This window comes from Anopheles moucheti, chromosome 3, assembly GCF_943734755.1.
Source record: "Anopheles moucheti chromosome 3, idAnoMoucSN_F20_07, whole genome shotgun sequence".
Classification (NCBI taxonomy): Eukaryota; Metazoa; Arthropoda; class Insecta; order Diptera; family Culicidae; genus Anopheles; species Anopheles moucheti.
This window is the reverse complement of record NC_069141.1, coordinates 47206788-47224322: the sequence shown is the minus strand read 5'-3', so window position 1 is coordinate 47224322 and position 17535 is coordinate 47206788. Positions and strand designations below refer to the sequence as shown.

General features: G+C 34.2%; 1 protein-coding gene across 1 annotated transcript in view; it reads right to left on the bottom strand.

The window, feature by feature from the left end:
- The window catches only part of LOC128302031 (sodium channel protein para), a 45578-nt gene that overhangs the window by 26226 nt on the left and 1817 nt on the right, over positions 1-17535 (bottom strand). The window contains exons 2-13 of the mRNA XM_053038744.1: positions 11839-11928; positions 11497-11693; positions 9902-9934; positions 7610-7765; positions 7062-7267; positions 5596-5724; positions 4862-4953; positions 3639-3851; positions 3501-3561; positions 3257-3401; positions 2668-2832; positions 1740-2015 (exon numbers count right to left, since the gene is read on the bottom strand). Of these exons, the coding sequence (XP_052894704.1) occupies positions 1740-2015; positions 2668-2832; positions 3257-3401; positions 3501-3561; positions 3639-3851; positions 4862-4953; positions 5596-5724; positions 7062-7267; positions 7610-7765; positions 9902-9934; positions 11497-11652 (1632 nt within the window). The 5' untranslated portion in view covers positions 11653-11693; positions 11839-11928. The remainder of the gene's footprint in view (positions 1-1739; positions 2016-2667; positions 2833-3256; positions 3402-3500; positions 3562-3638; positions 3852-4861; positions 4954-5595; positions 5725-7061; positions 7268-7609; positions 7766-9901; positions 9935-11496; positions 11694-11838; positions 11929-17535) is intronic.

Below are 17535 nucleotides of genomic sequence, written 5' to 3'. Positions count from 1 at the left end.
GAAGACCGGCACTACTACCAGTACATAATCATCGTGTACAATAATAACTTCATAATTGCAATAGCATAACTTTCTTCAACCATATAAATCACACAGTAAATAAGCTATTTCAAGGCTATTTGTTGTCAAATGGTTGTTTAAACAATCATTTGTTTCCCTCTCAATGTATATTCCTGAGCGAATGCTCAATTGTTGTTGTCCGTGTTCAAAGAACACAAGAGTTTTATGATCCATATATCTTCTTTTTCGGCACCACAACCACAACAACTTTATTTACCCGTAGCTGGATAGTCAGTCCTGCGTACTGAAGATTTGTCCAGATGGGAGTTTAGTCCGGTCCGTTCGTGTAATCATTCTCCCTTTTCTATAAACGGGTTTCCAAAACGGAAAATCATTCACTGATCAGATCTTCATCTTGCAGCAAATCTTCTAGAAGATGACGGAGCTGCAGCTACACTCCTTCCATGTATTCAGCGATGTTGTCGTTGGACGATACCCAATAAGCTCTTTTGGAAATCCGGTCAAACTTACTACAGTACGAATGACAATGAACAACGTCACTTGCCAGGTGATTTTTTTTTTTGGTTTCATTAGAACGACCAAGGCGTATCGACAAATATGCCAGGTGATGTTGGATGGAAAACTCTGTCGACCTTGTGCTACAACCAAGGGTCTGCGCCAAGGAGATGGGCTATCTTGTTTACTCTTCAACCTAGCGCTTGAGAGGGCCATCTGCGACTTGGAGGAACTTAGGGACCTTAAGGACCTTGGAAACTTAGGGGACCATCCTCTATAAGTCAATCCAGACCCAGGTATACGCTGATGACATAGACATACCAAAGGATTGAGCAGGCGGCAACCTCAAGATGGAGATTAACGAGGTAAAAACCAAGTAAATATGTAAGATGTGTGTATGCTTACTTCTATCAAAGACCCACTGCACATCGAAATGTAAGAGAAGCAGCACAATGTTACAAATTCATCGAACTTGATTTTAAACATGTCAACGGATCACTAATGATGACAAACATATGTTATACAAGGCAAGGCAGTACAATTTGACAAGAAGCTGGAATATCTGAGTAGTGTTACAGCGAAAGAAGATGTTCACATTATTTCAAATCTACTCGTAGAGGATACAATAGAGAGGATCGTTGAAAACAATGTTCTGTGATGTTTTGTTTGTGATGTTGGTGAGTATTGGCGTTTTATGAGTGCATTGGTAATAAGAAAAATGGGTTGAATCTAGTAAAATGCAAAGTGTAACTCTACAGTAGATTGATGCAAAACAATAAATGACGAACCAATCTTTAATGCAGAACCAATTTAAGTTAAACATATATTCCATTTGTTCATCACATTAATATTTATAGAACGCATCGAATAATGAACTCAGAGTGAACAAAACATCAAGCTGACTATTTCGAAACACTCAAGATAAACTGATTTGAAGTTGGCTAATGAAATAGATGAAAACAGACGACGTAAGCCGAAGAACAAAAGTAAAGTTGAGAATGATGTGCTCTCGTTCATTGTGTTGCCTAAACTGCGTTGCTGATGAATTGAGTAATGAAGGAAGAGATGTTGTGATCAGGTATCTTTAGTGTATCTGGATCTTAACGGAGCCCGATAGTTCCATAAATATAGTAGTAGTATTGTAGTAGTAATAGTAGTAGTAGTATCAGTAGTTTGAAGAACGAGTTTTCAGTGATGGTGCAACATAGCGGTAACATACTTACCGCGCTCACTTTACGGGCTTTTGCAGTGCCAGCTGCAGTAGCTGTTGGTGCGGTTGTTCTTGTGATTTCGCTCACCGACTCCAATCCTTCGCTTCTGATGGACATCTTCTCCTTATTGTTATCGTCGTTGCCCTTCTCCTGTCCGACGAACAACTCATAGCTGTGACAAGAGAAATCCGATGGGCTTTTAGCGATCTCTGGATTGGCCGCCGCCGCTGCAGCTGCTTGTTGCGCTTCCAGCTTAGCTGCCTTCGCTGCTGCAGCTTCTTCTGCTTCCTGTGGTTTGTTGTACCAGTGCGGGGTACAATATGTATTTGTCGATGTTTGTTAAAGCCACGTGTAAAAATGAAATACACCGATTAGTAAATGTTTGGGAATTTGTTTTAACTGCATATGATGATAACCGTTTAAAGCGGTTATCCCATATACACACACACACACATACACACACGCACAACGATATTTACTCATATGTTAAATTGTGTGATGCTAGTCATTTTGATACAAGTATATCAATTAAACAGCTTATTTCAATACAAATGTCACGTCAATAATCTTTAGTGGTTCAACCCCATGGAGCATGAACGAAATTTAAATTTTCAGTTGATTTGCTTCAAACTTTTACTATTTTGACCCTTCGTAATCATTTGCATTGCAATGTGGTTGGGTTTTCTCTGATCGTTTCAGATAGTCAAATATGAACATAAAAGACACTACACCAAAAACGAACGGTGGTTAACGAACGGTTAACGAATATAACGAACAAGTTCAGAATGAAAAGGAACGTATTTGGTTTTTTGTTTTTGTTTTTTTTTTAGTTAACTCAAATGCAGCGGCCAGATCGCATTGCCCAAAATGAGCGTAATGTTACATGTACATAACATACGCCGTTTTACGTTCATTTTCTTCTTAGAGGTAATGTTCTCACCCGAAGTGCTTCTTCCTCGGCGGCCTCTTCCTCTTCGGCCTTCTTCTGGAGTTCGTCGTACGACATGGCAACGATGGCCAAGATTAAATTTACAAGGTAAAACGAACCCAAGAAGATAATCACAATGAAGAAGAGCATGTGCCACGGTCCAGCTGATCGTAACACCTGTTTTGCACACCATCGAAGAAAAGGATTGAAGGAGGTTTAATAAGGTGGAATTGACTTATATAAGTATAATGGTACAAACTGATAATTGTATAGTACGAAACAAAATAAGGAAGAATAATTACTACTCAACATGTACAAGGATACAAATATTAGACAACCAAATAGTGTTAAGTGTACAACCAAACATAGATTTATCGTTTTCTGTATCATTCTGCTAATTTCGATATAAAAAATAAACTGGTTGCCAAAACAACTAAGAAAAAAGAAACGAAGGTCCTAACAAAACAGGAAATCTAAATCTTTTTTTCATTCGCGTTAGAACAAACGTAGAGAATAGAAATAAGGAATATTAATGATCTCTAAACAAAAGAAAGTAGTAGTAAAATTGCAGTTCTCCAATGAGAAACCTATTGATACCAACCAGTTGATATAAATTCTCCCAATAATCTTGAGTCATTAGACGAAAGGCAGACAAGAATGCCCATCCGAATGTATCAAAACTTGTATACCCGTAATTTGGATTTTTGCCGTAACCTTGTAAACAAATGTAACCTTCATCACATTGCCTAAAACGAGACATAGCAAAATTATTTCGTATGTCAAATTATCGTTTGTTTTTCGAATTACATCAACAGGATTAATAATGTACTGCTATTTTTACATACCCAGCTCCAGATGAGTTACCACAAAGTGGAATGTCGCCGCTTTCGGAATAGAACCAATTCGCTACAAAAATGAAAGATGTGACTTTAGTATAATCCGTTACGAGTGTAACCAGTGGCATGAACCGAACTGATACTAACTGTCATTGCTGTTGAACAGCTCCCAGCTTTCATGTGTGAGATTACCCCATGAACCATCCATTGGGAACTCTTTTATGCATTTTTGTGTTAGCACGCCCATGTAGATTTGTAGACCCATTAAAGCAAACACGGATAACGAAAACATTGTTAAAATTATCACATCTCTGAGATTCTTTACGGATTCTATGACAGCTCCGACGATGGTTTTTAAACCTGCAAAACAATAAAGGTGCGTATTAATTTCGTGCAATAGCATCATTATCGAAGTGGTCCAAGCGTCTTTGTGGTGTGAAAAATTATTTTATTTTGTTTTAATTAATTTTAAACGATCCACAAAACATTTCTTTATGTAATATTGCAGCACATTTCGGTCTAACTAACGGGCCAATTTTGAGCGCCTTATCTTCAAATTTGAACCTTGAAAATTAAAATTATAACGTTATAAAATCATGAAATTGCAACGTCATTTTTGTAGTTTGTCGCACAACTTTATGCGCACAACACTATAGAACTACCAAATTAGTCATTTTGATTGGTACGCTTTCTTCTTCTTTTTCTTTTTTGCCGGCACAACAACCTCAAGTGGATTAGGGTCTGCGGTTTCTGACTTTCAGTGATTTTATTTACGCGTAGCTAGATAGTCAGTCATGTGTACGGGGGATTGGTCCGGATGGGATTTTGGTCCGGTCCGTACGTGTGAAGACCGGCGCCGCGACCATCATGCCGGCAAGGCATTTGCAAGGATGGCAAGCAAGCGGATTGACTATCCGGTTACATGATAAAAAATTAAGTCGATACGGCCATTATAGTATGTAGTAATGTTTCTGACACCAGTTTCTGACACCTAGCATTGCTTCGTCTTTTATAGCTATCCTACACATGCAAATATTGACAACATAATCTGTCATTTTGTAACAAATTACAACAAAACCAGTCAGACTATTGCTTTGGACACAGTACAAGTTGAACTTAATAGGATGAGTTGAGGATACCGTAACACCAAATAACACTACCCTCCCAAAGACGCTTAATCAACAGAACAGAACCTTTGAAGACGAAATAACCAACGAACGGCCGAGTACACCCGGGATAAGGTGACCTTTCACTGCTTGGAGATTGATTGAGAAATTTATCCATTTTTTATTGAATACGTTATGTTTTAAAACGTTATTTACAGAAATGTTTTGCAATATCACCGATCTAAGTATATTTTTCATACTCACCCGGAACAATGGCTACTGTTTTGAGAGCTCGTAATACCCTGAATGTTCTCAACGCAGCGAGATTACCCAGATCTATACCCATAGTTACATATCTATGGTATTAATAAACCATTCAGAAGAGCGTTTAAAGAAAACATCGAAATAAATAGTAATTAGTAAATAGACAAATGCTCAACCTCTACAGCTATTGATTGATTTCCTCAAAATAGTGTTTGAGAAGTTTGGTTCTAGTCTTATGGCGTTAGTAAGGTTCTTTTAGCTAGATGCATAAAAGTTCATGAAACAGTGACGATTGCGTTTGCTCAATATACTATTACCAGCTCTTACAGCTCGTTTTGAACGTTACACACGAAACCCAACCGGGATAACATCTTTTAATTTGTTGCAAAAATCAACTGTTTCAATCATTTCGATTCTATGATATCAATTCCCTCCCACTCGCCAAAACCATGAAGTCCTAAACTAAGTACGAATATGTGTGTAAAGAAATACACCTAGTAATGGAATGATTATTCTACATACTATGGATAGTCCTATGGATAAGTTTAGTCATAAATTTCTAAACTTGGGACAAAATAAAACTTTATTATTCCAGCGTGGAAGTGCATTGGGATAAAATTTATAACCTCGATGTATTTTAACTCTCAACACTTCCACGTTGGATTTCAACAGGTAATACCTATTGTTTGCTAGTTTCTAGTTTAACCCGTTAACTAAAATATGTTGTAACTCACGCTAATGCTATTACTACGAAGTCCAACCAATTCCATGCATCTCTAAGATAAGTAAACGGTTGTAATATGAAACCTCGCGCCATCACTTTTACAGCTGATTCGAACGTGTAGATGCCGGTGAATATCACCCTGTAGTAGTGGATAGTAACACAAGACAAAAAATAGGAGTATTTTTTCAGTTTTAATAGCAACGATGGCCAGCAACAATTATTGAAGCAGATTCTTACAAGAAGAAAATTATGGTTCGATCGGTGAAATAATGGCTACAATACAAAAGTTTCATCCATTCAAAAATGTAATTTCATGAGATTCGGTTCTATATTTTTGTATTAAGTAATTGAAACAATTTTCATATTTTATATGTTCTATGGTGTAACCCTTAATACGATAATTATGTGATGAAAGGGAAAAAATTAGAAGTGTGTTTAACGTTGCAATTGTGTATCAAACTTAGCAAGCTTAAGAAGGTAACAATTTGCTTCAATGGTAAGTCTTCATTTGCTTTAACATTCATGGGGAATTGGTTATTCGAAATCAAACAAATTTAAGTGACAAACTTCTTCAAAGATACGTAAAACAAACATAGTAATACCATGTAGAACTGGGTAGGTAACTAAGCAAGGCAAGGTCTGATCAAGATACTATTTTTTAAGATGTTTTAACGTGTTTGAAGTTGTTTGTTTCTTCGAAAAAAAGGTTTCCACTATACATCATATTCTGAGGTAACAACAATGTTGAAATTCATTAATCACCATAACAAATTACCATTATCATTAGTACTTCATGTACAAGGTAGCTAATTGTGTATAAAATCTAAACATCGCTAGATGTTACATTATATGTTATAACATCGTGTTTTTCTCCACATAACTAACTCTATATTCTAACGGTATAAATATAAAATTTCCCAGCAATAAATTAAAACGAAAAATAGTATTTTTCAGTTTTCTCGTGTTAAGTCTAATCCAGAATTGGGATACTTAGAAATTTGTTGAATAGTACAACAGATGAAAAATCATCAAGTTCCGTTTCAGATCTACCCCATTTCTAAAACATGACTTTAAAGTTACTTCAACTACCTGTAACCTTAAAATTGCTATTGATGCAGCACATTATTACAGGCTAAATATAATACAAAGTATTGTTATGTACTGAGGAAATTATTAAACGACTGTTATAGTACAAACAACAATAAAATTGGAGATGTTGGGAATGGGGTTTTCGGAAAGTGTCGAACCGTCACATCCACCCTAATGCAGTAAGGTGACAGACGCAATAAAACACATTACTTTAAAGGTAAAGCAATCAGATCAATCAATCAGGGATCCGATGTCTCTGGAATATGAGATGATGGTATGATCATGATCGTGATATGGGGATAAGACAATGTATAGGTATAGATAAATAAAGTAAGCTAATCACATACTGTTACACGTACACATCTAGTAGTACACATCAATACTCACTCGGTAGATTCGACTGTCGGCGTGGTAGGCATAATCATCAATATACAATTAACAAGAATGGTCGTTATTATAAAAAGTGAAAACAGTGGATGTACTAAAATATAAATAGCTACGCGACGTATAGGGTTAAACGGATCGAGTACGTATAATGCGTTGGTGGCGGAGAAACGAAAAATATCTTTTCCTTTACTAATCACTACGAATGTCTGTAAAGAAAAAAGTAAAACATTACATCTTTTATAAATAGTGGCGTAACATACTTATAATTCATCGATATCAGTCAAATTAAAGTCATCAACCATGTCAACGAGCTGTTAAACTGTGGTTAGAGCAGATTACATTAGCAGCAAAATTATTCTTTTGAGTAGTTAAAGTGATCGAGGGTATCGAGTTTGGAAGTAAAGTTTATGTCATGTTTTAGTAAATCTCACTGTATGTAGTAATTTTATTTTACTTTAGAGTAAAGCTGCTTATGCTCTTGGTGAGTCGATTGTAAATAAGATATCGTCTTGAATTAAAAATTGGCATCACAACCATTAGCTACCTACCCTTTGATTCGAATAAAAACCGTCAATATCCTCGAGAGGCGTGGAGGCCAACTCCGGAGGGAAGCTGCCCTGCATTCGAACTGGGACAGGTACACCCTGTTCAAGTGTAGGGTCCGGTTGGGGACCTTCATCCTCATCCTCGTCATCGTAGCGTATCTGCAAATTTATAATTGTACGATGGTGGTCGCATCCAGCCATTTGCATAATAGTATTTTGAAGTCACGTATATAATCGTGAGTCACGCCATTCAAATGATAGAATATTTTTAACGATGATTAGTAAAAAATGGAAAGAGAAGTAGGAAGAAGAACATATAAAACTAGTTAGTATTTCGTACACGTTGTTGTTGTACAAAGGATAAGTGCCTTTTAGTTATAACACTTAATGTTCTGTAACTCGATAAAGCATCACCTTTTTAAAATTATAACATTTTATATACATCAAAACATCAAACATGCAACAGAATTTTGTAAACGAAAATCTTATTTACAGTTTTTGGACAACAAGCAATGACATTCTAACAGATCTGTGCAATGCTCACAAAACTGTTGCCAAATCATAAGTTAATTGTTGATAAAAATAAAAGGCTTTACTTCAAAATTGTTCATACATTGAATCATTGATTTCGTAAAGAAATGTTTTAAATATTTATTGTAAGCAACTATTTTATTGCACTAGATTAACAATATTGAATTGTACTGTTATCAAATCATTGCTATTTAAAAAAAAAGGTGCGTGTATTACTTTGTTATACATTTACTAGGTACACATAGACTTAAACGTGTCTAACACTGCCTTTATGAGGCAAATGTGTACCATTATGCAATCATTTCTCCGAGTGACCTGCCAAGCCTCTGGCCGGGCTTCTATATTGGCTTCATGCTTTCAAACGCGTGTTTGGAAGAAGATCGATATCACAAACCTAGCTCTCTAACTGGCTCATATCGTAGCACGTCTAATTCCCAGAGCAAATAAACTAATTTACCTTTTTATTACATCATCATTCAGACTGTTTGATACCACTGGACTTATTATCGCAATTGTCATCAGTTTTGGGTATCTATCGTACAATTTTGCGAATGATATTTACACTTTTTCCTAATTCTAGCTCTACTGTACTGTTGCATGTCATGGACGTATTGCCTACAAATCGTTAACGTGTTGGGGTAAGTAAGACAAGGAAAAGTTGACTGATGTCAATAATACAAACAACAGTAAGATCTGCAACCCGATTAGTTAGTTCACATAATTTCTTATAGCTTGTTATTAAAATAATGTACAATTTCTTTACGAATTACTTATTGTATAAATCATGTAACTTAAAATATCTGTCATTAGCAGCAATAAGTGGTTAAATGAGTTTTAAGTTTATTTTTACAAATTGTTTGACATACAAGCTTTGACAGTTTTTTGAGTTTACAGACCAGTCTAAGACCACACTACCATTATCAAACAAAACTGCTTTCTAATCAAATATAAACAATGCATAAGAAATAGCAGAAGAAATGTGCAGTAAGACATGTTTGCTAAGTAATTTATTCGAAGAGGAATAAAAGAACTAACTAAACTTTAAACACCGTCAAACAAATATAAAATATAAACACGACTAGCTTTGATATGAAACACACAAAACATAGTAGCATATAGAAGGAAAATTAAACACATTGAAATATAAGTTAAGTTCCGATAAGTCACGGTCATTCAAAAATGTACACGATTAAAATATACACAAATTAGCAATGCTCTGTTCAAAGTTACTTTATAATATACAAACAAAGACATGGGTTCAAGGGTTTGCATTTTCATTGGAACTGTTTCCAGCACTAGTTTAGTAATTTTGTGTGTTGAGAATGTTTATGAGAACCGTGACATTAGTGCCATTTTTATTGAGTTAGGTTTTTGTTAATTTATAGGTAATTTTAATTTTACTCTATAAACTTTACAACATAAGCTGTGTTTTGTTCTAGCAGCAATAAAATATTCAACGAATGTAATATACAACGCATCGAAGCTATAACAAGCACACATTTCCATAGAAGCAATGATTTCCACACGTTGTGTAATGAATTGTGTGATGCAATTTTCCAAATGAATCGCAGCCAATCTTGCAACTGATATGCTTTTCAGTACTAAATGTGAAATGCTAAAAATATATAATAAAATACTATTATAGAACGTAAATAAAACTTTGTATATGTTGTTTGTTATCTATATATATAGTTTCAAATAATGTATATATATAGATTAAATTAAATGCTTTTGCTTGCTGAATAGTGGAAATTAGAATCTTACTTCTTTTTTCTTTTTCTTCCGACCAAAATCACTCTGTAAAGGAGGGTGGTATGTATTAAAATGTTAATAAAACCATTTACTAGCGTTGACCTCTACGTTTTGTTTTAAGGTAGCGCATTTGCAGTGATAATATGGATTTAATGCTTGTTTGCGAATTGCTGACGTGTTCGTGTACTTCAACGATTGAACCATGAGGCACTTTGGATTGGCGCATTGGATTGCCGTGCAAATCTTTTTTTAGATCCGAGTTATTAAATATTTGTGGGAATGATTTAGGAGTTTTACGCAAGTGTTGCCAATTATGACAATTTTTCCATTTTGTTTTCGATTTCTTTGGATATGAATGTGCATTACAAGCCCATAAGCAACTTTTCATTTGACCGCATGAAGGATTGTCTCGATATGGTTCGATGCATGAGAAGATGAATTTCCATGTGACTATATCAAATGTACCGATATGATTTAACCGAACAGGTTGTGCTCCACCATTACTAAACACAAATACTATCAACTTTTTGATTTATACAGATTACATCTCGGTTGTAGCATAAACTCAAAACTGAGTTCACTTGCAAATATAAAATCTATTCAAATTCACCTACAGTATCTAACGAACTTCTATAACGGACGATAATTTGTCATATGCGTATGTTAAATATATCCGATCCGAAAAATTAATCTCTAACTATATCATCAAATAGCTGAAAACAATGTATGACAAAAAAAATCATTCATGCATCTTTATGTTTCCAACAGCAAAATTTTGACTAGATGAAAGGCGGGACTCTTCTTAGAAGTAAGCAGTTACTGTATCTAGTATTATTTTATTGAAATCTAAATTGAAATTCAATCAATTCAAATAACAAAGATCGAGCTGAGAAGGTGGTTTAAAAAATCTCAATCATTAACCAAACTCATCATAAATCGACTGAGTTTCACAGAAATGCATACAATAGTTATTGTGTTGAACAACACATGAAGAGTGTTTGTAATCTGACGGTATGAAGACTAGCGAGTAACTTGGACATTACCGTGCTTCGCATAGTATGGGTTTGAATAATTGAAGGATGAGTTTCAAAACAATCTAAAACAAATGGAACGTAAACAAATTAACTCTATTGTTGTACGTAACAAAAAAGATACATATCGATAGTAACTTATGTTTAGCATATAAACATTTATTGTACAAGTTACAGACTTAAAAGAATGGTTATGTTATGTACACAATTATAGTTACAAAAAACATTCTTGCAAAATCAAACAAGTTAAGTTCATGTAATGTTATACATAAGAAATGTTTCAGAGAAAGTTTCAATAGTACTATAGATGAAGGCGCGACAAATTAAAATCAAAACAAACGTAACACAACATTAACGCTTATAGTAGAAAGTGAACCATTTTCCAGTATGAATACGACTGAAAGGAAATAGTATAGTTCCTAAAAGCAATAGGACCAACTTTAGAAATACAAATAGTGGAGCAACAAGTGATGGCTAATATGACAGTTGTTGTTCTCAGGTATAGGGAAATGAATGAAGGAAGGCTTGAAGCGGTATCAAAGCACAGCAGGTTCTATTATATTCATAGCAGGAAACAGTATTTACCTCCCCCTCGGCTCGCTTTCTTTCCAATTCTCGCTGTTTGGCTTCTTCATCTGCAATACGTGCTTCAATAGCTTGTAATGATTCACGAGTGAAAGGACGGAACAAACTACGTTCTTCCTCAGATATCGAATCGGAGTCTTCGGTCATTGTCTATATGGCCAACAATGAGAGCCTCTGATGTCCAAGGCCTAAAAATAGCAATACGGTTAAGCCGAATATAGTGCGCTTTCTTTTCGAATCGCAAACAATGCTCATTTTTTTAAAAATAAAGTACGGCTTGCATTAATTGATTTTCTATAGCTTTTGAATAATGGTGAATCAGTATGTACTTACATGGGGCTCATGAATTTCTTTCCACAGATCACAGTTATATATACGACGCCATTGTAATGATAATGACGCATTTATTCCATCGGGAAATCTCTGTAAGGAAAAGGAAAATAACATTATTGAAAGGTTCATCAATTATGGAATCAGTTGAATAAAGTGTGCCATTGAACAACAAAGAAATACGGTCTATTTCGTGAATGATGCCATAAAGAAATGCTCTATTGCAATTTTCTGATAATATTCAATACTACTCCCAATTTTAACACATTAACACCCATCCGAAATCGTTCTACAAATATTCTGTCCGATAACTTAATATTTGAGATGTACGAGATAGCGACGCCGGACTTCGCACGTCACGTCACGTAGGTTGTAGTACCACAAAAGACGAAGCATAAATATAAAAAATCTATTATTTAAAACATCTACACCTAATTTCTTTATAATTCTTAGGAGACATGGTTCACTAGCAGATTTAAAACAATTCGAACATGTTGTTTAGCCATTCATTATCGATTATTCTATTCAAATGCTTATCAATTATTACCACATGGAGTATTATATGCCACATTATTAAATGGTAAAATATAAATAGATGGTTACATAGGATTCGTTTGTGAATGACTTATCAATTTAATTTGTGCATATCTGGCAACATGTGGATAAACCGTACAGTACCATACGGTCTAAGTCAATACAGAGTATACATTATCTTAGCACAAGTTTCAATACGATCTTAAATCTGTTGTAGTTATTTTGATTGAATAAATTCAACACTCATTAAGTAAATTGTTGTTTTCATAAAAAGCAGTATGCTTTACACTGGATAAAGGAAATAATAAATCATAAATAATAATTAATAAATAATATCTAACACGCTATCGCACTACATTAAAGGAAACGGGAACCGAAAAATAATTAGTGGATGAGGTGCTACTATTTTTTATACAAAGGGAACGATTGCCAGGTCGTATTGCTTAAGAGAATCAGATTATTTATTCATTCAACCGGGTTTTCTTTAACGGTTATTTCACCGTGGTTGTTCAATGTTCCTGCGTATAGGAGAACGACTATTTGAAATTTGGTATGAGAAACGATACACAGCAACCACTGCATTTGCACTCAAACGAGTATATGTGCCCACTTAGTACATCGTGTCACTTGCACCTGAAAGGGATGGCTATATGAAAGCGATATTTGCAGGAATGTGCACAAGTAACAATGTTTAATAAATTTTGACGGTTTTTTCGTTTTTTTTGCACCTGAAATAAGGTGCCCTTTCACTATTCAAGGAAGGAAATGTCCCCAAAATAATGTTAATTGTATTTTAGACTGACTATCCGGCTGCGTGGTAAAATAAATCCTGCTAGCCAGAAATGGCAGCATGACCTAGTACATCGTTACGCTAAGCAGAATCAGAGAGATAAATTTTACTCTTAAGCACCAAACAATTACATTATTATTGCATAACACAAACTACTGGTTGTTTCGCCCAAAAACAAATTTATAAAAAGTAAGCTAATGAAAAAACAAAGGGAATTGAGCATCTTGAAACGACATCAAATGCATTAACGAATACCATAATTGTAAACAGGTAGTTAGAGCAGTTCCATCCTCTATTTCGAGATTAGCTGCCCAAACAGTATAAGCGAATAACACTGAAATTATTTTTAATTTATACGACAGGACCGGTTCAAAATCCCATCCGGACCAATCCTCCGTACGCAGGATCGACTATCCGGCTACGAGGAAATAAAGTCAAAAGAAAGCCAGAAATAGCAGGCATAAGGATCTTGAGGTTGTTGCGCCGATAAAGAAAAAGATACTTTCAGTAATAAAAGGTGCAGTCGGAAAATAACTGCGCGGTTCAAAAGTTATTAAACCCCGATGATATGGTGATGTTATGATACTTCAATGCAACTGCGATTAGTGTTTTGCTTCAGTTTCTTTGTGAAATTATGCATTACATAAATGATAATTGGTCCTTTGTATGAACAAAAACTTTCGGATCTTTGTATGAATGTATCTTTATACAAACTTACATTAAAAATAAATAACCTATTTTTTTTTGCTTCCTCATCTGCTTCAATATTGTACATGTTAACACATGAACTGATATGTCCACACCCAATAAAATGAAAATGGGATCTTACATTCAATTTGGTCTATACTTGATTATAAAAATTAAAACAAACCGAACCAATGAGTCAACTGTACGTATGATACGGCCATTTGTTTCCAAGGCGACACATTCCGCAATATTTTCAATCTCTGTAGCATGACGTCAGGTCAAACATGCGCATTGAATTACTTATGTTAAGGACAACCGATTGTAAATAGTATGGGGTGAAATGAAATATTGAATTCCAAATAACGACACACATAATAATTTAAACCAACAGGTAATCATGGTATCAAAATTGATAACCATCTCTAATTTTTACTCATCATAATCACAACAATAATGGCGGTTAATCATTAAAAATGAAGCTAAGTTAATGTTGATGTTTAATGTTTGTGATAACATCATGCTAAGCTATAGTTATGCATTTCAGCGAGACGTGTTAGATAAAATGTATCTTTATATGTTTAGTATTGATAAGCAGAGCATGAACATTTTAAAATGACCCTTAAATTATGAAACATATTTTTTACATTTCAAAAACTTAAAAGACACAACAGATTTCATTAAAAAAAACTGAAAAAACTATAATAACAAAGATTTTACTATAATTAAAAGAGCAATGATATTCTACATTATTCATTGCTAACTAGATACACACAGATATACAAACTTTAATAACATGCGCACTGCGCATGCGCAGATCATAAACATAAATACGTAACTAGACTACGAACCTCATGCTAGTTATGGGCTACCTTTTCTTGCGTTATCTATTAATTTGATGTTTGGGTAAACATGTGACACTAATTCTAGCACAATTAAACACAATTCCTGTTCTGTATTATAAAGAAAATGTTAGGAGCAAGCTCTAACTTTATACGTTCCATTCGTATTTTTGTTGATCAAAAATTATTTGTTTACGCTATTACTAATTTTATGGGTTCCTATCTCTAAAATAATTTTTTATATATGATTTGATGGGAACATAGAAAGGGACCAAATTATAAAATTAGGAATTATTCTAATAATTTAATTTAGAAAAAGAAACTTGTTTTTTCAGACATTGCAAATTTGTTCTGAAAATATAAAAAAATTCTTATTTACTGCAATGTAAGTATTATATTCTATTTATTTATATTGGTCGTTAGAACGGTTTGGCCATATCGACTTTATTTTACTACGTAGCCGCCAAATAGTTAAGGATAGTCAAGTCCTTGCTACGGAGGATTAATCTTAATGGGGTTTTAGTCCTGCCGTTCTTGTGAAGACCGGCCTCGCTCCAATATGTTATTTTTGGGATCTCAATGAAGTCTTCCAAGCTAGATCTAATGTTAACATCACAAGAGATTGCCTTGTTCAAATTACCGTTAAAAATAAAATTTGCTAGTTCTTCTGATAAAATTGTGGAAAAAAATATCTCCAGCGAAATATCAGAATAATATTATTAAAGTTACCATGTGGCTCCCATCTCCAGAAGTTTCAATCAATGTTTTCCTATTTAATTATTGCTAAACCCTTTTCTAACAAAAGATATGAAAGCCCATTTTCATGATATTTTGCAAATTGAAGGATATATGGCATCCTAATTACGAGCCAAAAGTACCAATTTCTAGATATAGGAGGGTTCGAGAAATAATTGAACTACATACTTAGGAGTATACATGAATAGATTATCTTGCTGTAAATCGCTATAGAAAGCAAGGATGATTATTGAGCAATATGATATTATAAGTATTATTACAAGGTCTTTCACGAAATATTACTATCGCAACAGCGGATTGGTAAGCCCAAATAAACAACTGGTTTTATGCAGCAAATTAAACTTCATGTAAAACAGAAAACTGAAATATACTTGAAATCAGTTACCGGAACTATTATAAAGACTGAATTTTGCAATGAAATCCATGCAAATAACTTAAACAATAATTTTGGCTCGAACTTATTGCACGATGCAGAACAATATATCAATAAGATTTTTGTTTATTCATCCATAATGACGGCATTTGTCATATTTCTATGCAAGAAAAAATTTGCTCAAAATTTGAAATCATTATCCATCATTCATCACCGCATACATATGTAGTGGTTTTAGTATTAAAAAATCACATTAATGTTAATGCCAGTTAATGTTAATGACCATATATCTTTCTGGTAATAAAGATAATAAAAAAATATATCAAGTTGATACACAGTAATAATGATACCATAGATCTTACAAATACGCCAATGAAGCATGCCATCATATCTATGATCTATGAGGCGCCGGTCTTCACACGACAGGACCGGTCTAAACAACCACCCGGTCCAATCTCTCATACGCAGGACTGACTTTATATCCTCGAGTAAATTAAGTAAGAAAAAGCACAGAAATCGCCTAAGCCAGAAGATAAGAAGATATCTATTTGTGCATCCTTTATCCTTACTGTTATTTGGCCACTACACGATTAGCTATCATTGTATTAATCAGGAACAGGATAGTCGCACACAATGAGATCACGAGGGCACGGTTCAATACGCTTTTAATACTAAACAGGCACTAAATTACCGGAAAACTGATATTCTTTAATTTAGAATCTGCATAAAAGAACAAAAAATGAAACGAGAATATCTAACGACTATTCAGCGGTCTTTTAAAAATACAACAAAGTTCTAACAGCCTATTTTAGCTATAATTTTAAATGTATGCCACAAAGACGAATTTAGTAATGGATCGGTAAAGTGAACAACATTTCCATTACTAGAAAACGAATGAACTTAACGATAAATTTAAGAAGGATTTTGTAATGTTTAAACAATGCAACATGAAATTCAGTCGAATACGCTATAAGGAATGTTATGCTAAGCTTAAATTATGTATGTTCTATATCGATACATAATGCAGATTTCATTAAAACTGATTCCAACTAATTCCAATTTATATCACCACCACCGCTCTAGAACGGTAAAAAAAAGTTTATTACAGCTCTTTGATGTCTCATTAATTGATTTGTCCAAAAATTCATTAGTATTTCATGTGTTGTTTACGTTAATAGCACAATTTATGTTAATACATAAATAACAAAAAATCATAAAACTTATGAAGGCTGTCAGACACCTTTTAAATATTTGTTTCATTTTTCTAGAAAAACGAAATTCGTTTCCTCAGCTGGATCATGGATCTTCAGCGATCAAAATGGACCATACAAATAGAAATGCGAATTCCGTGTCCAATCAAAATAAGATTAATTCACAACATTTTGCTACCGTTACATTTTTTAATTCTTTGAACCATAACTGACAAGAAGTGCAATGAAAACTGTAATATATTCGCTTGTCATCTAAAGGATATAAAACGAAAAGCTTAAAGCAATCACTTGTTTACTTGAGCCAAGTGGTTGCATTGAATCAGGATATAAACTTAGCAATTTTTTATACTAAAAAATGCCATCTAGCCTCTGCAATGCCCATGCAATGTATGCTGTGCCGGTTGCAGTACCTTTTGGTGCTATTTTGTATGAAAATACGTTCCTGCTCGATTCACTTCCTACAAGTTCTCTGAGCAAGAGGTTGTGTCTCTCCACAGCATTCTTATACTA